General features: G+C 38.9%; 2 protein-coding genes across 5 annotated transcripts; both read right to left on the reverse strand.

Annotated features, from left to right (window-relative positions):
- Nucleotides 1-215: 215 nt before the first annotated feature.
- il12rb2l (interleukin 12 receptor, beta 2a, like) lies at nucleotides 216-13288 on the reverse strand. 4 transcript variants are annotated; one of them, XM_061846917.1, is made up of 16 exons: nucleotides 13138-13288; nucleotides 11626-11730; nucleotides 11405-11494; nucleotides 8707-8851; nucleotides 7192-7343; nucleotides 6934-7076; nucleotides 5896-6040; nucleotides 5709-5785; nucleotides 4067-4304; nucleotides 2959-3159; nucleotides 2714-2818; nucleotides 2497-2631; nucleotides 1453-1629; nucleotides 1295-1352; nucleotides 1114-1207; nucleotides 216-1029 (listed from the first exon to the last, which is right to left on the reverse strand). In XM_061846917.1, the coding sequence occupies exons 3-16, from the start codon at nucleotides 11466-11468 to the stop codon at nucleotides 715-717; spliced, it is 2049 nt and encodes a 682-aa protein (XP_061702901.1). In that variant the 5' UTR covers nucleotides 11469-11494; nucleotides 11626-11730; nucleotides 13138-13288; the 3' UTR covers nucleotides 216-714. The 4 variants fall into 4 exon arrangements, with proteins under 4 accessions (XP_061702901.1, XP_061702899.1, XP_061702900.1 ...); XM_061846915.1 differs by having other exon boundaries at nucleotides 1453-1632; XM_061846916.1 differs by lacking the exon at nucleotides 13138-13288 and adding an exon at nucleotides 12564-12584 and having other exon boundaries at nucleotides 1453-1632.
- Nucleotides 13289-14623: 1335 nt separating this feature from the next.
- On the reverse strand, nucleotides 14624-15437 carry LOC133514865 (relaxin-3-like). The gene is made up of 2 exons (XM_061846920.1): nucleotides 15151-15437; nucleotides 14624-15012 (listed from the first exon to the last, which is right to left on the reverse strand). Exons 1-2 carry the CDS (start codon nucleotides 15308-15310, stop codon nucleotides 14738-14740), a joined length of 435 nt encoding a protein of 144 aa, XP_061702904.1. The 5' UTR covers nucleotides 15311-15437; the 3' UTR covers nucleotides 14624-14737.
- Nucleotides 15438-17981: the final 2544 nt, after the last annotated feature.

Consider the following 17981-nt stretch of genomic DNA (forward strand, 5'->3'; position numbering starts at 1 on the left):
TTATAATGGAATGCAAGTGCGTTGTACTTAGAAGTTCAATACAACTGAAGTTTACTTAAATGTAATAATGAAAACACACTGTACTGTTTTTTTTTTTTTTATTCTAGTAGAAATGATAGTTCTTGTGTTGAAGTGTTTTTGGGGGGGTGGGGTCTTTACACCACACAACTGGTAATAACACCACACAGAGAATCATTGTCTTTCCACAATAATCATACATAGTCTAAACAAATTTTATTGTAGCTTTTGTTTACAAAATGTTTATTTCAACAGCTGTACATTCAAAATTACACTTTATACCAAGAAAATATAAAAAGTACAATGTAACCGTGGAAAAAAATACCCTGGAAAAACTGGCCTTTCCAGCAAAATACATTAAGCAGCTCTTGGCAAGTGCTTTCATTCACATGTATAGCGTAAAAATCAAATGGTCTTATTTGTATACATTTATAGTGGGTTGTGTAAAAAAAAAAAAATGTAATGGCTGACTCAGCTAATACTGCATTCCTCATGAGATTTTTCAACCATTACATACATACATACCATACAATACCGTTTATCTGCACGTGTGCAAGGTGTTAACAACAAGAAATAATTCCCGACTTTTTTCCCCACTACACTATGCATGAAAGTTAGGACACAAACTGGAACTCATAGTTCCAACCAGCTGGTCAAAACACATTCATAAATGACTGTGTTACTGTAACTACACTATCAAGAATTCAGTATTTCCTCAGCAGTTGGTAGGAAGTGCCGTTCATATCCTGATGAGTCTTGTTCTTCCTCTGTTGAGCTCCAACAATCATCTCGACCTGTCACCTTGCTCATGTCCTTTTCATCTTCAGAGTCCACCATTTTGCTGTACTCTCCTTTACCATATCGATGTTTCCTTGTACATCCTTCTGAGGAAACTGGTGATTTTGTTTGGTCCTCACATAGAGGACGCTGGATTTCTACTACCTCCAACGCAGACACAGTGGGATGTGGTTCAAAGATTGGTATGGAAATCCAACTTATTGACTCATTCGCCTACAATATCGCACAAAGAACCAAGACATTTTCCATTAAAATGGTAATGCAAGACAGCATTTACAGTCACAGAATTGAACTCACCTGATACGTCATCATTTGGTAGATTGTGCTATTGTACGGATCTGGTACTTTCTCATTCATACAGAGACATGCCTTGCTTGCTCCTTTATGAAAACTGACATATAAACGTGTATGTTAATGACGTTGAAAAAGGCAAAACCATTGCATGCAAGTCTATATCACACAAAATGTATTACCTCACCTGAGAAAAACCAAAACACAGCATATTATGACTGGGATCAGGAGTGATAATAAATGTGCTGAGAAATAGAGATAGTGAGACGTAGAACATCAACAAACTGACGTGTCAAATATGAGAAAACGACATTTATCAGGAGTAAAATTTTGAAAAAAAGTTACATTTTGATTTTAACTGAAGATGATGTTGTTGCTTTGTGATGAAACTGGTGGTGACTTTGGGTCCTGGCCCAGCTTTGGTCACAGCCTTGATCCACACTTCATATTCCTGGTCCGCGCTGAGATTCTGCAGCTCAAATGTGTTATTTTGATCCTGAGGGGAGGCGCTCACGTTGTACACTGCTGTCGGGATGATTGAAACATTGCTTAGGGTAAGGTCATTCGAGTAAAGCAAACACACATTTTACAATGACTGAGTAAGTAAGTAGAAAGAAAAAAATAAACCTCAATGATCAATGGTCACCGTTGAACTGTTTTCACCATTTCAGTTTTCCTGATTTATTTAGGACATAGATAAAAAAGCACTTGTGACGCACTTGTAATCCAGCATGAACCCCCCTCCACATTATAATGCCGTACCTTCAAAACCATCGTTACCATCAGTGGTTATCCGGCACAACTATGAGTGACCTCTATATTGTTATTACTTTACTCATTTCGACCACTACAGGATGCAGTAAGCTAGCTAACTATGCCGCCACCCCAAAACAGCCCATTTAAAATCCCAACCCAGGAGGCGAAGCTGCCGAAGAGCCAGCTGTCTGTCAGCCTGCCAAGAACTGCCCCGGTTAGATGTATGATGTGATATGTAGTGATGTTGAGGCATGAGAAGGTGCTCGGCAAAATATTTTTTTGATTAACTGCAGTTGAGAGGGCATGGTTTTGAAGCATTAAGTTGACACACCCACAGGACTTGATATCGGAAAAATGGCATGTTTTTTTTATTCATACTTACAGTATATACATGGAGATTTTCTTAAAATCATTAAATTCTGGATGTTATTAAAAACGCTTGTGTAAAATTTAGACATTCATTTTCAGTTCACACGGACTTAAAATATTTTATTGCCCGATTTTTTTGAGGCATTCAAAGAATTTCTGTCTCTCAATGAGACCTCACGACATCAGCAGGTACTTTGGCCTACTCCTTGGTTTTAAGAAATGTATTTTGTAAATCAACCAACTGTGTATATTTTTACGGTTTACCCATTTGTCCGTGAACGCCGATTTCGTAGGAGAGGACCTGCCCGTTCTGCATGGACAGCAGAACAGGCTCCCAGAACAGGGTTGCATGTGTCTCAGCGATGGAAATGACTTTAAATGAGCGCACCTTAGCCGGAACTGTAAAAAAAAAAAAAAGCAAAATGACAAACTCAATCGCAAATCTTTTTGGAAAACAATAACCCACTTGATGAACACCTACTTCCATGACAAGAGTAACTAATGACCGATGAAACGTGATGGCTTTGTTGATCGGGTGTAACTGTAAATAGTGATACTTGGTAGGGCCAGTACCTTTTAAAATGACCTGGAAGGAGAAATTCAGCAAGGATGAAACACTAGTAAAAAAAAAATAAAATAAACTTTAAAGTTTTTTTTAATTTCATGAATACGTTCCAATTTACCTTATCAATTCAATGAATGTCAAACTACCCAAATAAAACAAACCTGTAAATGTAACTGTAGTACAACTTTTGTTCACTCTGATCCAGTCAAATCCTTTCCCCAGAAGACGCCCCGTTTGTTTGTATTGGACCACATATTCCTTAAATGGTCTGGTATTGGGGTGTTGAGAGGGCAGCTGCCATGAAACTGTGAGATTTTCCATATTCATCTTGACATCAATAAAGTTCCCACTTCTCACGTTACCTAATCATAAGAGCAATGTATTAGATATATTATTTCAAGTGGACCTTAGAAAAAAAATGTAACACCTAGATCAATGGGTTTGAAAATACACTAACAATATCCATCCATCCATCCATCCATTTTCTGCACCGCTTATCCTCACGAGGGTCGCAGGAGTGCTGGAGCCTATCCCAGCTGTCAACAGGCAGGAGGTGGGGTACACCCTGAACTGGTTGCCAGCCAATCGCAGGGCACATGGAGCCAAACAGCTGCACTCACAATGACACCTGGGGGCAATTTAGAGTGTCCAATTAATGTTGCATGTTTTTGGGATGTGGGAGGAAACCAGAGTGCCCAGAGAAAACCCACACAGGCACGGGGAGAACATGCAAACTCCACACAGGCGGGACCGGGATCGAACCCCGGTCCTCAGAACTGTGAGGCCAACGCTTTTCCAGCTGATCCACCGTGCCGACTACCAATGTCATTACCGCATAATCCAAATTTAGAACACAAAGAGTGAAAGGTCAAATGTGTGCATTTTACAGTAGAGTATCAGCACCTTGGCCCAAGTTGCCAAGAAGAAGTGATGTCAGATGCTATTTTTCTTATGAATAATAATAATTGGCCAAGCAAAAAGTGGCCACACAAATAAGTGACACAATCAGGAATGTGGCATCTAAAATAGTAATTTTATTCATCTCTGATTCTGTTCCCCGCCCATCAAGTAATGTACTACTTTATGAAGTCCCAATAACGGATCACACAGATATTTTGTACTCTCTATGGTTGTGATTGGAAGAAAAATTGGCAAGACATTGGACACTTAAGAGAGGACTACAATTTTACACATCCAACCTATGTGTATCTGTATCTGTCACTACAGCTCAAAATTAAAAAAAAAAAAATCTATTTCAACAACTGATACCTGCTGTTGGAATTGTGAGGAGAGAGGGCACTGTAGCACCATGGGCGTTGTAGGCTGATACACTGGCTGATGACACACTCTTTAAAGTCGAGTTGAGGTAGCACTTTAGCTCATCACACACCAACAAGCCCCTCGGGTCAGCGACAGAAATATTTACTAATACAGTCGTGCTGTGTTTGGAGAACAGCGTAACTTCATAACCCATAATGTGTCCGTGAGCCTGAGATATAGGAAGCTTCTGGAAGGGAAGAAAAAGGGAGGTTGGAGATGATTTTGTGTCCTGACAAGAAAATTGCATTTGAGTTATATTCTGCAAAAACACTGACCACAATGTAATTAAATTATGAATGTTCATTATAGTCTACCTTACAAAACATAGATTATAAAGCATATATTAATTTGTCTGTTGTCTTCATTCCATGGTGTCTTGGATAGACACAGCATTTGTACCGTAATTCCTGTTTTACAGAGCGCACCTGGTTCTAATCCTCGGTACACAGAAAGAGTTTAACGCTAGTGCCACGCTAACACTAGGACCGCGGTAACGCTGCCGCTGCACCAGTGCCGCACTAACACCAGCACGGCGCTAACGCTAGCGTTGCATCACCGCCCTCATGCTAGCTAGCGCTGCATCACACTACAAACCGCAGGGTTTAAAGCGTGTGAAAAAAATCTTAGCTTGTAAACTGGAAATTACCGTAGATTATTATTATTATTTTTTTTTTGTCCCAACAGGTTTCAGATACTACGTGTTGCCCTATACTGTAAATGTAATCTGCCCAAGGGCTTCAGAATAATGAGTTCAGGCATCTCACACACACGTATACAGGTATGCATGCACACATGCTAGTGCCGCACTAATACTAGCGCTGCATCATCGCATAAATCGCAGGGTTGAAAGCGTGTGAAAAAAGTCGCTGTTTGTAAACTGGAAATTACGGTAGATTATTTTTTTTTTGGGAACCAAACAGGTTTCAGATGCTACGTGTTGCCATATAAAATGTAATCCGCCCAAGGCCTTCAGAATAATGAGTGCAGGCGTCAAACATACAGAATCACAAGAGCGGGTGTCTCACACACACACACATGTATACAGGTATGCATGCACGCATGCTAGCGCTGCACTATCACTAGCGCCACATCATCGCATAAACCACAGGATTGAAAGTGTGTGAAAAAAGTCACGGTTTGTAAACTGGAAATTACGGTACATTTTTTTTTTTTGGGTCCTAACAGGTTTCAGATGCTACGTGTTGCCATATAAATGGAATCTACCCAAGGCCTTCAGAATAATGAGGGCAGGCGTCATACATACAGAATCACAAAAGCAGGTACGCACGCACGCACACACACATTTTTACATTTTTTAAGTGAAACATTTTTAATTAAAGCTGTCAGTTTACATTACTATCGTATCTTGATTGTTGTCTGTCACATTCATTGTGGTGTATTTAAAGCAGCATGGTCATTATCCACTACTATGACTATTGGATCTACTGTAATTGTATTTTCTGTCCTATTGTAAAAAAGAAAATCATTTCCCTGGTTAAGCTTGTAATCTTATCACACACTAGTCCAAAACCAAAATCATACTGTATGTTTGTTATTAAAATCTAAAAATGACAAAATTGACGTTGTCTACCTTCCAAGTCATAACACAATCAGCATTAGTTGTAAGCACGCCACAATCCTTCCATACATCCATTTGTCCAGTAGGAGCTGGAAAAAAAACAAGTTTCACTCCAAACATTAGTCTAGGAACATTTTTAACAGGTGTTGATCCTCACTTTTGAACTTATTTCTACAATAACACTTCAAAGAAATCTTACCTTCCTCAGCACTTCTTATTCTGTGGGTTGCACTCCAGTCGCTGACCAAGCCAGTGGCACAGGAACAGCGAACCTGGAATTCATAGACTACACCAGGTTGAGCGGGACCACTAAATTCATAGTTGACTTGAGCTCCAACGTCATCCTAAACCAACATTAAAACATAATGAGTGAGGACACAATGTGCAGACCAAAAAATGTGACATTATAGCAGCCGTTTTAAGGTGACAAACAGTTGAGTTCACCACAGCTAAAACATGGAATAATTGTGGTCAAACTTGATTTTTTTTTCCACATGATTCTTCTTATCCATCTTAGTAGGAACTAACTTTGTAGGTTCTCATCAGTGGTTGTCTTGCAAAATTGTGACATGGAGTTAGCTAGCTAGCTATGTCTGTGCCCCAAAAAGCTTCTCCTTGGATAGTAAAGTGACGTGGCTGCTTTCGAGCCCCTTGTTGTCTGCCATCAGAGCACGCAAGTCACACAGTGAAAGGCAGAATAGTAAGGAAGTAAGTTATTTATTTTAAAAGACTTGACAGCCAGTGTGTAGACTGGCAATTCAGGCTGGCGTGGCCACATTAGCACGCATTGCTCTTGGCCATGAGGGCATGCATGTCATGCAGAGAAAGACCGAGGAGTGAGGGGATAACATGTTTATTTATTTATTTACAGTATTTTTAAGTTTGACTTGAGAGTCATGCATGGACAGGGGTTTTGTTTCCGGCATGGCAAGGAAAAGATTTATGGGAAAAATAGTAGCCGCCAGATGTTATGCATACATGGGTTTTCATTTTTATTAGTCATTCACATTTTGCTGGGATGTAAACTCTTTTTCTGCGGTATGTCAAATTCAGAAGACATTTTCACTTTGAAGGGACCAAGTCTTCTGGTGCTTCTCACAGTGGAAATGTCATAAGCCATATATTTCTCATTTGGGTTTGTATAAAGCTACATTAGTTTTACATATACAGTCAAAGTTGCCTTCACCATGATAAATCTTCTACAGAAAGGACAGAATAAGCTACGTTGTATTAATACCTCTTCCCAGAGTTCTTCTGCTTGAATCCGATATCGCACATCACAGGATCCCAAAGAGAGATGCATCTCACTACAGATAGAACTCCATGATATTTCCAAAGGATCTTCATGACTCCATGTAATTATAGGAGGCGATGGCTTTGCTAAAGGAAGCGGTAACAGAAATAAATATGTTAGCATAAAATAGTGTAATTATTCAAGTTTCCACCATCATTATAATTGATTTTAGTAGATGTGAGCAATGTGTCTGGGACTCACTTAGGTCTTCTGTATTGAAGACAACCACTTGGGATTTGGCAGACCCGTGTTTATTCTCAGCCTGGACCCAAACACGAAGTTCACTGTTCATGGAAAAGTGTTCACGGTGGACAAACCCACTCAAACGGGTCCCAGTATTCACATGGCCCTCTCTAGAGAAGAAGCAAGAGTAAATTTAGTAACAAAAGGTTGGTACGTAGTAACATTCTATATAGTTTTAATGCAACATGATTTTTGCTGTAAGTATTTTTGGTAAAAAAAAAAAAAAAAAGAAATGCTACTTTACTCTTTTACTTTGAGCTACAATCAGCTCACTACTTGTGTATTTTATTGTATTGTATTTATTGTTGATTTTGGTTAATCAGAGCATCTTATGTCATATGACTCTTAACAAATCCAAGCTACAAAGTAACTAACTACCAGTCACATTCAACCCATTTTCTCCAATCAAACTGAGCCAGGGAGTCACAGGACCAAAGCGGACTCACACAGAAAGTGACTTGTGTATATGGCAGAAAAATATTTACCTCATAGATAGGTTGCAGCTCAACTCTGACTAAATGAGGTCAAGTGGTATGAAAAAAAAAAAAAAAAATTGACGGACCGACTACGAAAAATAACAACTATGTTGTGCTGTTCATTTGTGTCTTCCTAAAAATGTTTACATTCCAGCCTAAGGGAACTCCACTTCAAACCTGGGAAAACACATTATTGTTTTTGATGAAATATCTGTCTGGTCAGCCCATTGTCTAGTTAGTGTAAACAAAGGAAGTTATTTTAAAACTATTTTTTATGGCTGAATTTTCCTAAATTGATGTGATTTATAGAGATGTATTGACTATTATTTTAGTTGAAGTGATATTGTTCGGAAATACCTGTATGAAGCATTACTGATTTCTATTTTTTCACATTTTTGGTATTCCAAAAAAAAAAAAAAAAAAAAAAAGAACTGTAGTTACTCAGGGTGCATTCAGTATCCCCCCCCCACAGAGTACTTATGCTTATTCAAGTAATTATTTGAAGGACTACTTTTTACTTTAGCTTGTGTCATGTTATTCTAAAGTAATAGTACTCTTACTTGAGTAGATCTATGGCACAGGTGTCAAACTCAAGGCCCGGGGGCCACATCCGGCCAGCCGCCTGATTTTATGTGGCCCGTGGTGGCAAATCATGTGGATCAACTTCCATGATTTCTTTTGATCAATCAAAACTTCAAATTGTTATATGATAAATGATGACGTTGAGATATCACAAGCATTTTTGTGTTACCAAACAACAATAGTTGGAAGAAACCCATGATCCTTGATTTCTGATTCTAAAACTAGTTCATAAATTTCATGTCTAAATATGATGACGCGGTTAAAGATTTTTAGCGTTTCACAGCCATAACGGCCCTTTGAGGGAAACCACAAGTACAATGTGGCTCACGACAAACATGAGTTTGACACCCCTGATTTATGGGCTACCCTAGGATGAAAAAAAAACATTTACTGATCAATTTCATCTTGTGCTCACATGCGGTCTGCTGTTTCCCAGTGTAGACTGTAGCTTGTGGGGATCTGAGCATCAAATCTGTGATTCCAGCGACAGTGAATATCAACTCCGCAAATGTCATCACATGGAATGTGGCACTCAGGTTTGGAAGGCTGATCTGGAGGATCTGGAGTAAAAAAAAAAATAATAATAAACATGCTATTTTAAAATGTGCTGCCGTTTCTTGGGCAAAGAACCATATTTGGTAATGTAAACCTGAATCAAAAAAAGATTCCATGAGCCTCACTGGAAAAAGTACCAGAGGAATCAGTGAAGTAAGGTTAATTCAAAGAGTATATATTGGTTTTAAAGGTCAAGTGTAATCTCTATAAACATCTTAAAGCTGAGTGAGGCAGCTGTACTGCTTTAGGGGGTTGTTCACAGCCACCACAGTACACGATGAACAACACCGTGGAGCCGGGGGAACTTTACTGCACACACACGACTCAGAGAGGCATTTTCAGCTGCGTTTTTCAGAGCCGCCGCTGTCAGCAAGCCCTACGCACAGCCTTCGCAGAAGCCGTGACCGCCGAACGCGACGCCTTAGCCGGTCTCATGTGTCTCATTTTCGGCTTATAATAGAGCCGAGTTGTGCTGCTTCAGAGGGTTGTTCATAGACGCCGCAGTACGCGATGAACCTTATGAAGAGTAAATCCATTCTTCCAAATGCTCAAGCAATGTCCAGCAATGCAACGAGCCGGCATTTTGGCTAACACGAAGGAACAACGAGCTACCTTCCCGGAGGTAAAACTAATGGAAACAAATGAGTCCACCTGAGGGCGCATCTGTCCTTTACGTCACTTCCTGCTTCTTCACAAAAACAAATCCCTCGAGAGGATTTTCATGGCGGGAGTTACAAAAAGTTGTATACGTCAAAATCATGTTTTGTGGTGAAAAAAACGCATGGGCCCATATTGGCTGATGTTTTTTCATTAATAACTTACTAAAAATCATCCATTTCATGACAATGGCCCTTTAAAGTATATTGTTCTAGTACCGTATTTTCTGCACTATAAGGCACACCTAAAAAGCTGACGGTGTGCCTTATATATGGATCAATATTGAGCCTTTAGTGCTGCTCCATCTATAGGATCTGTAAAGTAACCCCAGGCTCTACTGTAGCGTCTATATTATGCGCCTTATAATGTGGTGCGCCTTATATATGAAAAAAAATTAAAAATAGGCCTTTCATTGAATGGGGCTCCTTATAATACGGTGCGCCTTATTGAGCGGAAAATACAGTGTATACTGTACTATTATAAAAGAAATTATGACATAAATATGTGGAAATATTACTTGAAATATCCATCCATCCATTATCTGAGCGGCTTATCCTCACGAGGGTCGTGGGCGTATTGGAGCCTATCCCACCTATCAATGGGCAGAAGGCAGCGTACTCCCTGAAATGGTTGGCAGTCAATGGACCTTTCCGACCTGTTAATCACTCGTACAATAAAAGCCAATCAGATAACAGCATTATCTTAACCCTTGACACGCCCCTCTTGCCGTATTCTCCCACAAGCAATGCTGGATGTCAGTAGTGTGCGCTTGGAAAAGTTAATGCTACGAAGAAAATGATCCTCAGATGCGCTCGGGAAACGTGCAATTCTGATGAAAGATATCCTACTAAGTTACAAGGGGCCCAGTTGATTCATTTTTCAAAGGCTAAAACACAGTTGACGAAGTGTCTACAATGGATTAAGGCTCGCAGAAGACCACACGTACAACTAAATGTGAACAATATCAACAGACAAGGCTGTATGTTCCAAGGTAAGTGAGGGAGAAGTATCTTCTCTGACTTTGATTTCATTATTATCAGTGCTTTATACATTGCAGGAGAACAACTTTCACTTTGTTAGCATATTACTGACCTGCTGAATGAAGTGTGTAATATTTTATGCCAAAGAGTCGGCTTAGTGGTACAAATAGCTGTGATGTCATGCAAGAGAAATGTCTATTTGCCTATTTGTATCACATCAGACTTTTAAGACACAGCACTGGGTTCGATTACAAGCCAAGTCAAATGAATACACTCACTCACTTATAAAGACTTCAATGATATTACTTGTGATCTTTCCAAGTAAAAAGTACTCACCAAGCTTTACATGTGCTGTACGATTCCACTATTTTATCCTGTTGCATGTCAATATGAAATTTGTGAGGCGTCAAACTTTTTTGCATCGATCGCCAACATTTCGCTGTAACTGACATTGTCTTCTGCTCCGTCCAAAATCTTAATACCGTGTACATATCCTTGGGTGAAATAGTTGACACCTCTCTCTAGAACTCTCTTGGACAAGTCTGACGCATTTGGCAAAAGACATACCGCAATATTATCTGGAATACACAATAGAGAATCGATTTCAAACATGTTCTGTTCAGTCGCCATTTTGGAAGCTTGTGGGACATGGCTAAGAGGGCGGAGTTTAAGATCACCATTGGAACGGTCCATAACAGGGCACATAGAAAGAAACCATTCATACTCACATTCACGCCTAAGGGCAATTTAGAATCTCCAATTAATTAATTAATGTTTTTGGAATGTGGAAAGAAACCGGGGTGCCCAGAGAAAACCCAAACAGGCACAAGAAGAACGACCTTATGTAAAATCTAAAGTGTATTTTCATTATTGCAGTGACGTAAAAGAAAACAAGAATCAATAAATCAAAAAAGAGCATACCTGCAGCAAGAAAAGAAATTACCATGCTGACTATCAAGATCAAGAGAATCCATCCTTGAGCCATAAGCTTGGGAGCCAGCCCTATTTTGCCTGTAAACGTGAACATACAGATACTCTGTTGTTGCAGATTATTCAAGATTTAATACAAGTGAAAAGAGTCATTTTTTTTATTTATATGATTTCAACATTATGATCCTGGTCTTTTTTTTTTTTTAACTTACTGAGCCTATCTTTATTGTCCCAGAAGGGTGTATGAGGTTACCCAGATGTCCAGAGGTTCCATTGACTTCACTGGGCTTACTCAGATCTGGTATGAGTTCTCAAACCTACAATGAGCATTGTGGTAAAGTGTATTAGTAATCAGATATTCAACAATAAATGCTACAATTCATGTGATAGACAGGCTTGCCTATAGTTCACTCCGTAACATACGGTTTCCATCATGTCTCGTTACAATTTAACATTTATTATAACAAAAGCAATTGAATTTAAAAATAGGTGGACTTTTTTTTAAACTGCGTATTGTGAGGACAAAGACATCAAAATTGTACTCGATTTCTTGTAATGGTCATTATAGCACTGGAAAGCATGAGCTAATCTTTTACTTGATATGACTTGAGTCCCATATGATTGTTAGATATTACATATCGTTAATATAACCCAATAAAGTCCAGTGAGTGATATCAGATGAACCATGTGGCTAGGGAATTGGACCATACCTTCCAGTCTACATCTGGGAATACTTGAAGTACCCATCAACATACACTAATGGAATATGATTACCACTGCATATAATAAAAAATAAACATGTAATCAAGTTAACGTTTAAATAAATATGTTTTTAATGTAAAGAGACTTGTGGAAACCTTATGTAGCAATTAGTTCACCACACAATTTCACTGTACAGTACATCCCATGGATATTTTTCCTGGAAGAATGTGAATTACAATTATAATAGTAGGACACAAACGCAATGATTTCCAACCAGTTTGTCGTGGTGCCACTGGAAATTATCCAATCAGACTTAACATTTCAGAAAATAATTATTTATTAACAAAGACATCTTTGTTTACCTATGTACACCAGGTGCACAAACACAGACAAGCATTGTGAACAAATTGAAATGAGACCATATTTCAGTACTCATACTTATTTGGACCTTTTTGTTTGGTGGTGTGTCGTCAGACTTTAGTTGTTGTGTTGTCTCTTTGCTCAATAAAATTGAGAAAACATTGCATTATGGTGGTTATCATAGTGTGTTATAGTATGTACAATAACCATATTATTTTACTATTCATACCTAGTCAGAGTTCACACAATATTGACACACTAAGCAGAACTATTCGTTTCTTTTTTTTTTTTTTTTTATTTTGAAAACAGTTTATGAGGCGCAACCACATTGGCGACTCCAAGAGGTCAGACGTAACGGATCTTAGTTATATTTAGTAGATAATAGTCATAAAACAAATTCGTGTGGCTCAAGTATGACAATTATATTGATGTTATTAACACAGCACAACACATCCGTCACAAACTTTATATTCTCGATTAACATCACTTCGCGAATTTGACATTACCGGAGTCGTGAATGCTAGCCAAACAAACAACTTCCTGTAGCGAGATTCTCGGGTGCAATACAACTTTGGAGCCTTCTGTCTCACAACAGCATGTGAGATGTTGGTAGATATTGAATAGAGTACAATAAGTATATATTGATAGTAATAGTTCGTTACCTCATCTCCACCGATTACGCACTTAGATGGAGAACTTCTTTTCCGGATGCGTTTCGGTCATTCTAACGGGAAATACCTTCACAACAGGCCACGCCCCTGGGCAGTTCCATTTGCGCACAGATCAAGTGGTGCACGTAGTCAGTCAGTGCGGAAAGTCAGTCCCCTCCATATGTCGCTGCCACGTGAGCCCAGCCTGACGAGCTATTTTTTTTTTTTTTTAACGTTAACGGAATAAACAAAATCATGAAGCAGTTTGAGGTTTATCTACTCCGATTATATTTTTAAGAAAATAAGTGTCCACATTCAAATGTATTTGTGGAGAAACCCAAACTTGAGCCTCAGTTGCCTCATAGAATCTGACTACACATTTGTGTTGTAGTTTTCTTATCTCTGTTTCTCTCCAATATTTACACTTTTTCTGCACAATCTCAATTTCTTTTTTTTTGTATCATGTAGCTTTATAAACAGCGCCATGATATTTATAAGCATTGTAGCTTCAATTATTGCTGCAAAAAAAATTAGATAACTGATGGTGTTGACATTCTTCTGCCTTTAATAAAGACTTCCTAGATTCAGCTTCCACGTAGTGACGATATAAATGTAAATGTACTGAATGGTTGTCTGGACCTGAAACTGACTGGCAACCAGTCCACGGGTATGCGAGATAACAGGATAATCAGTAAAGTTACTGTAAATGGATGGATGGGGTGAGAGTACCTGTTGCCCAAATAGTAAACAAATAAAGACGTTTCAATATGATGCTGGGTTGATTTAATTCTTATTTTCAAACGTGTGCGAGGGAATAACAAGAATAGCAAAACAGACGACTTTAAAATAATGAAAAAATAAATCGTACAATGCATAAATGAGTTTGAAGAGGGAGCTCTTAATTGCGCTGGATTTTTGTACCTCTGCAAACACCATTCCCAAAAATAATTCATATTTTGTATCACTTATTCTCACTATGTCATCAAATAAAACCTGTCTGACTGTGTTTAAGTTTGCAAAGGCTTGATTTTTTTTTTTTTTTTCGGACAGATATTGGATCTCTTTAGATCCTGTGTGCCTAGTCGTTTATGTCAATAGACTTGTCATGCAAAGATGTGTTATAATTTTAGAAAAGGGAGCAACACGGTGCCCTTCATGATTTGGTGGTGTTGATTAAAGTTATTAAGATTTGAATACAATTTTAATGAATGCAGTTAAGCAACAACGCCAATGTTTTGTGTTGCCATGTATAAACGATCTTTTGCTACATTGCACACATCTCTAACCAACTGCAAACACAAATAAATTAAGTGTTTTTAATTGAGACAGTTTTGACAAAAATGAATAATCAAAGCTTTGAATGCCATCCATCCATCCATTTTTTGAGCAGCTTATCCTCACAAAGATCGCTTTGAATGCAATATGAAACAAACATGTACTATGAGAGTTCTGGTAGAATCCATCCAGCTGACAAATAAATCTTATGTTAAGGCTTTTACAATGAGGGAAATTTGCTAAAGTTTCATAAGAAAAAAAGTGTTTAATATTAATGATAATTTCACACTCATATACCGGGACGCATGTCTGTTTATGCAATTGCTGTGTTCAGTTCTCAGCAAAGGGAGCTGATCTCACTCTTGCTGCAGCCCCACTTGCAGCACGCATTGGAAAGACCCAAAACCACTTCCCGGCCTTTGCGATCCGCCTTCCGCAGGGCTTCGAGAATCTCTTCTGTGATAAAAGAACGAGTTGGCCGGCTGAAGATTCTCTCTTGGTTTTCACCTGACATGAAATCCAGATCTCTGTTTCTGTGGAGTATGTTCTCCATCACGGGATTGTGACTCAGTTCCTCTGAGGAATCTTGATGGGAGCTGAAAAGGTCTTCTGCTGCAGTAAAATGAGCAAAAGTTGAGTTTCAAATGATTTCTACAAGTGTCATCACTAGAATTGAAAATAAAAAAGTAATTATATACTTTAAAAAAATGTAAAACCCGAATTATTTCTTTAGATATGTCCGTGTCTCACCTGAAGTCCTGAGCGATCGTCTCCACCGTGAGCCACCGCAAGTGAAGATGACCGCTCGGATGAACTCACGACCACAGAGCTTGACGCCATACACTGGGTTGTCCATGGCGTGAACTTCATTTGCCAGCAGAGACACGGCCAGAAGCAGAACTTTCCACATAGCACCTCGAGGAAATAATAGCAGAGCTACAAAGACAGATTATTTGTGTTGTGCAGCAATTAGGCTTCTGTCTCCCTGCCTGCAAGAGATATGACTATGTGGTGACCCAAGCTTGGTTTATAAAGCGATCTGGAGCCCAGTCAGGGGGACATGCATATTGCGCATGCAGGATCGCTTGAAAGAATAGAAGATTCGAAAGAGAGATACAGCTCGAGACCTTTATGAAGAATAAAAAGCGGACCGAAGGTCAGAAGCGCGTGAAGTGCTTTCCGAATGTCCCTCGGTTTCCTTTGTAAAACATGCCATAATTGTGAATTGGTGGTATATTGTAAGGATCACAAAGAGATTCACCACGTGAACAAGTGTCAGGTTCACTCAGGGTGACATTGAGTTAAAAAACATTTGAAATAAGCAGGAGAAACTCATTACCAGTTTGCTTGCATGCAAGGAGAACAGAAAAGAACTGCACCCCACAATTCTCCACCACGCTCTGGTGCAGTTCCCCCCGGCCCCTTAATTTATTTGTATTCACAATTACAACATCCCCAAAAAGGGGAAGGCAGAATTATTGTTTTGACTGAATTATTGTGTCATGTGTCCGACAAGTAAATAGAAATAACATTTCTAAGCATTTTAGAATGAGTAAGTATGGTAAGTCATCTCGAAGTTGTCCTCCAGGTGCCCTTCATCGAACTGGCAGCCAGCTACTTCCTCTTTGCGGTGTAATCTGTTTCCTCCTAAAATGCTCAATAAGCTCTATATTTTATTTATTCAGCATAACTATTTTTTTAATTGCAAATCAAATGTATAATAACTGAACTTCTATAAACGGAAATGTCTTGTTCTTGTGGCCATGTTGTTCCTTGTTCTGTTTTCTGTTCTGTATGTCGTACCAGGGCAGCACCAACTGCTGGAGAAAAAAAAATGTGTGTGTGTTCTCCACACTTGGTCATTAAAGATGATTCTGATTTTACAATTTTTCCAAGAACAAGTCAAATGGTTTGAGCTGCATAATGAACAAAACATGTCACAATTGTTATTGTTCTATGAAATAGCTTTCAGATTCCGCAGCTGGTCCTGTGTTGGATCATGACACACTTAATTTTGCAACAGGTGAGTTCATATTCTGTGCAGTACAGTATGTCCTTCTCAATTTCTACTTCAAGTTGGATTATTGGAGGGATTTAGTAAATTAATCAAAACAATACACAATGGACCTTTCCGACCTGTCAAACACTCGTACAATAGTAGCCATTCTGACAGCCGCTTTGTCTTGACCCCTGTCTCGACACGCCACTCTCGCCGTATTGTCCCACAAGCAATGCTGGTTGTCAGTACCGTGCGCTTGGAAAAGTTAATGTTACGAATAAAATGGTCCTCAGATGCGCTTGGGGAATGTGCATTTCTGATGAAAAATATCCTGCCAGGTTACAAGGGGTCCGGTTGATTCATTTTCCAAAGCCTAAAACACAGTTGAAGAAGTGTCTACGATGGATTAAGGCTCACGGAAGACCGCATGTACAACTAAATGTGGACAATATCAACAAACACAAGGCTGTGTGTTCGAAGGTAAGTCAGGGAGAAGTCATATTCTCTGAGTTTTATTTAATTATTATCAGTGCTTTATACATTGCAAGAGAACAAGTTTCACTGACCTGCTGAATGAAATGTGTCAAGTTTTATGTGGAAGAGTCGGGTTAGTGATACGTAAATGCGCTATGTCATGCAAGAGAAATGTTTATTTGCCTATTTGAATCACATCAGACTTCTAAGACAGAGCACTGGGTTCCATTATGAGCCAAGTCAAATGAATACACCCACTCACTTATAAAGACCATGAAGATATCACTCGTGATCTTTCCAAGTAAAAAGTACTCACTCTGCTTTAGTACGATTCCACTATTTTATCCTGTCGGATTTCAATTTGAAGTTTGTGGCCTCAAACTTTTTTGCATCGATCGCCAACGTTTCGCTGAAACTCTTACATTGCGCCCTGCTCCGTCCAAAATCTTAATTCCGTCTATATTATCCTTGCGTGAAATACTTGAGACCTCTCTGTAGAACTCTCTTGGACAAGTCTGACGCATTTGGCAAAAAACATACCCCAATATTATCTGGAATACACAATAGAGAATCGATTTCAAACATGTTCTGTTCAATCACCATTTTTGGAAGTTTGTGGGACATGGCTAAGGGATCGGATCTTAAGATTGCCATCATAAAAGTCCATTGTTCAACTGTGTGGCAATATAATACCCACAAGTTCAGAAATAAACCACCATAAATATTTCCTGAAAATATGACTTCACTCACATACGTATATGTATTCTATTGTTCTCCCATTTTAAGACGCAAATTACAATTTGTATGACTTCAACATCATCACCTCACACTCTTGCTGATGACATTTTCTGTCATTTCTTTAATGGGGAAGGTGAGCGGGAGAACAGAGCCATCACTGGTGACATTTTCAATGTCCGATAACATTGAAATCTTGTTATGACTCGCGCAAATAAAACACCTTTTATCTGTGGAGCCACTAGTCAAAGGCCATTCATTTGGAAATTATAATAGCACGATGAATTTGCAATTAATATGACAATGGCAAGGAAACAAAATGGCATTTTAAGTATGACAGTCTTTTTAAAAAAAAGTGTCATAAAAGTCACAC

Source organism: Syngnathoides biaculeatus, chromosome 16 (assembly GCF_019802595.1).
Source record: "Syngnathoides biaculeatus isolate LvHL_M chromosome 16, ASM1980259v1, whole genome shotgun sequence".
Taxonomy (NCBI): domain Eukaryota; kingdom Metazoa; phylum Chordata; class Actinopteri; order Syngnathiformes; family Syngnathidae; genus Syngnathoides; species Syngnathoides biaculeatus.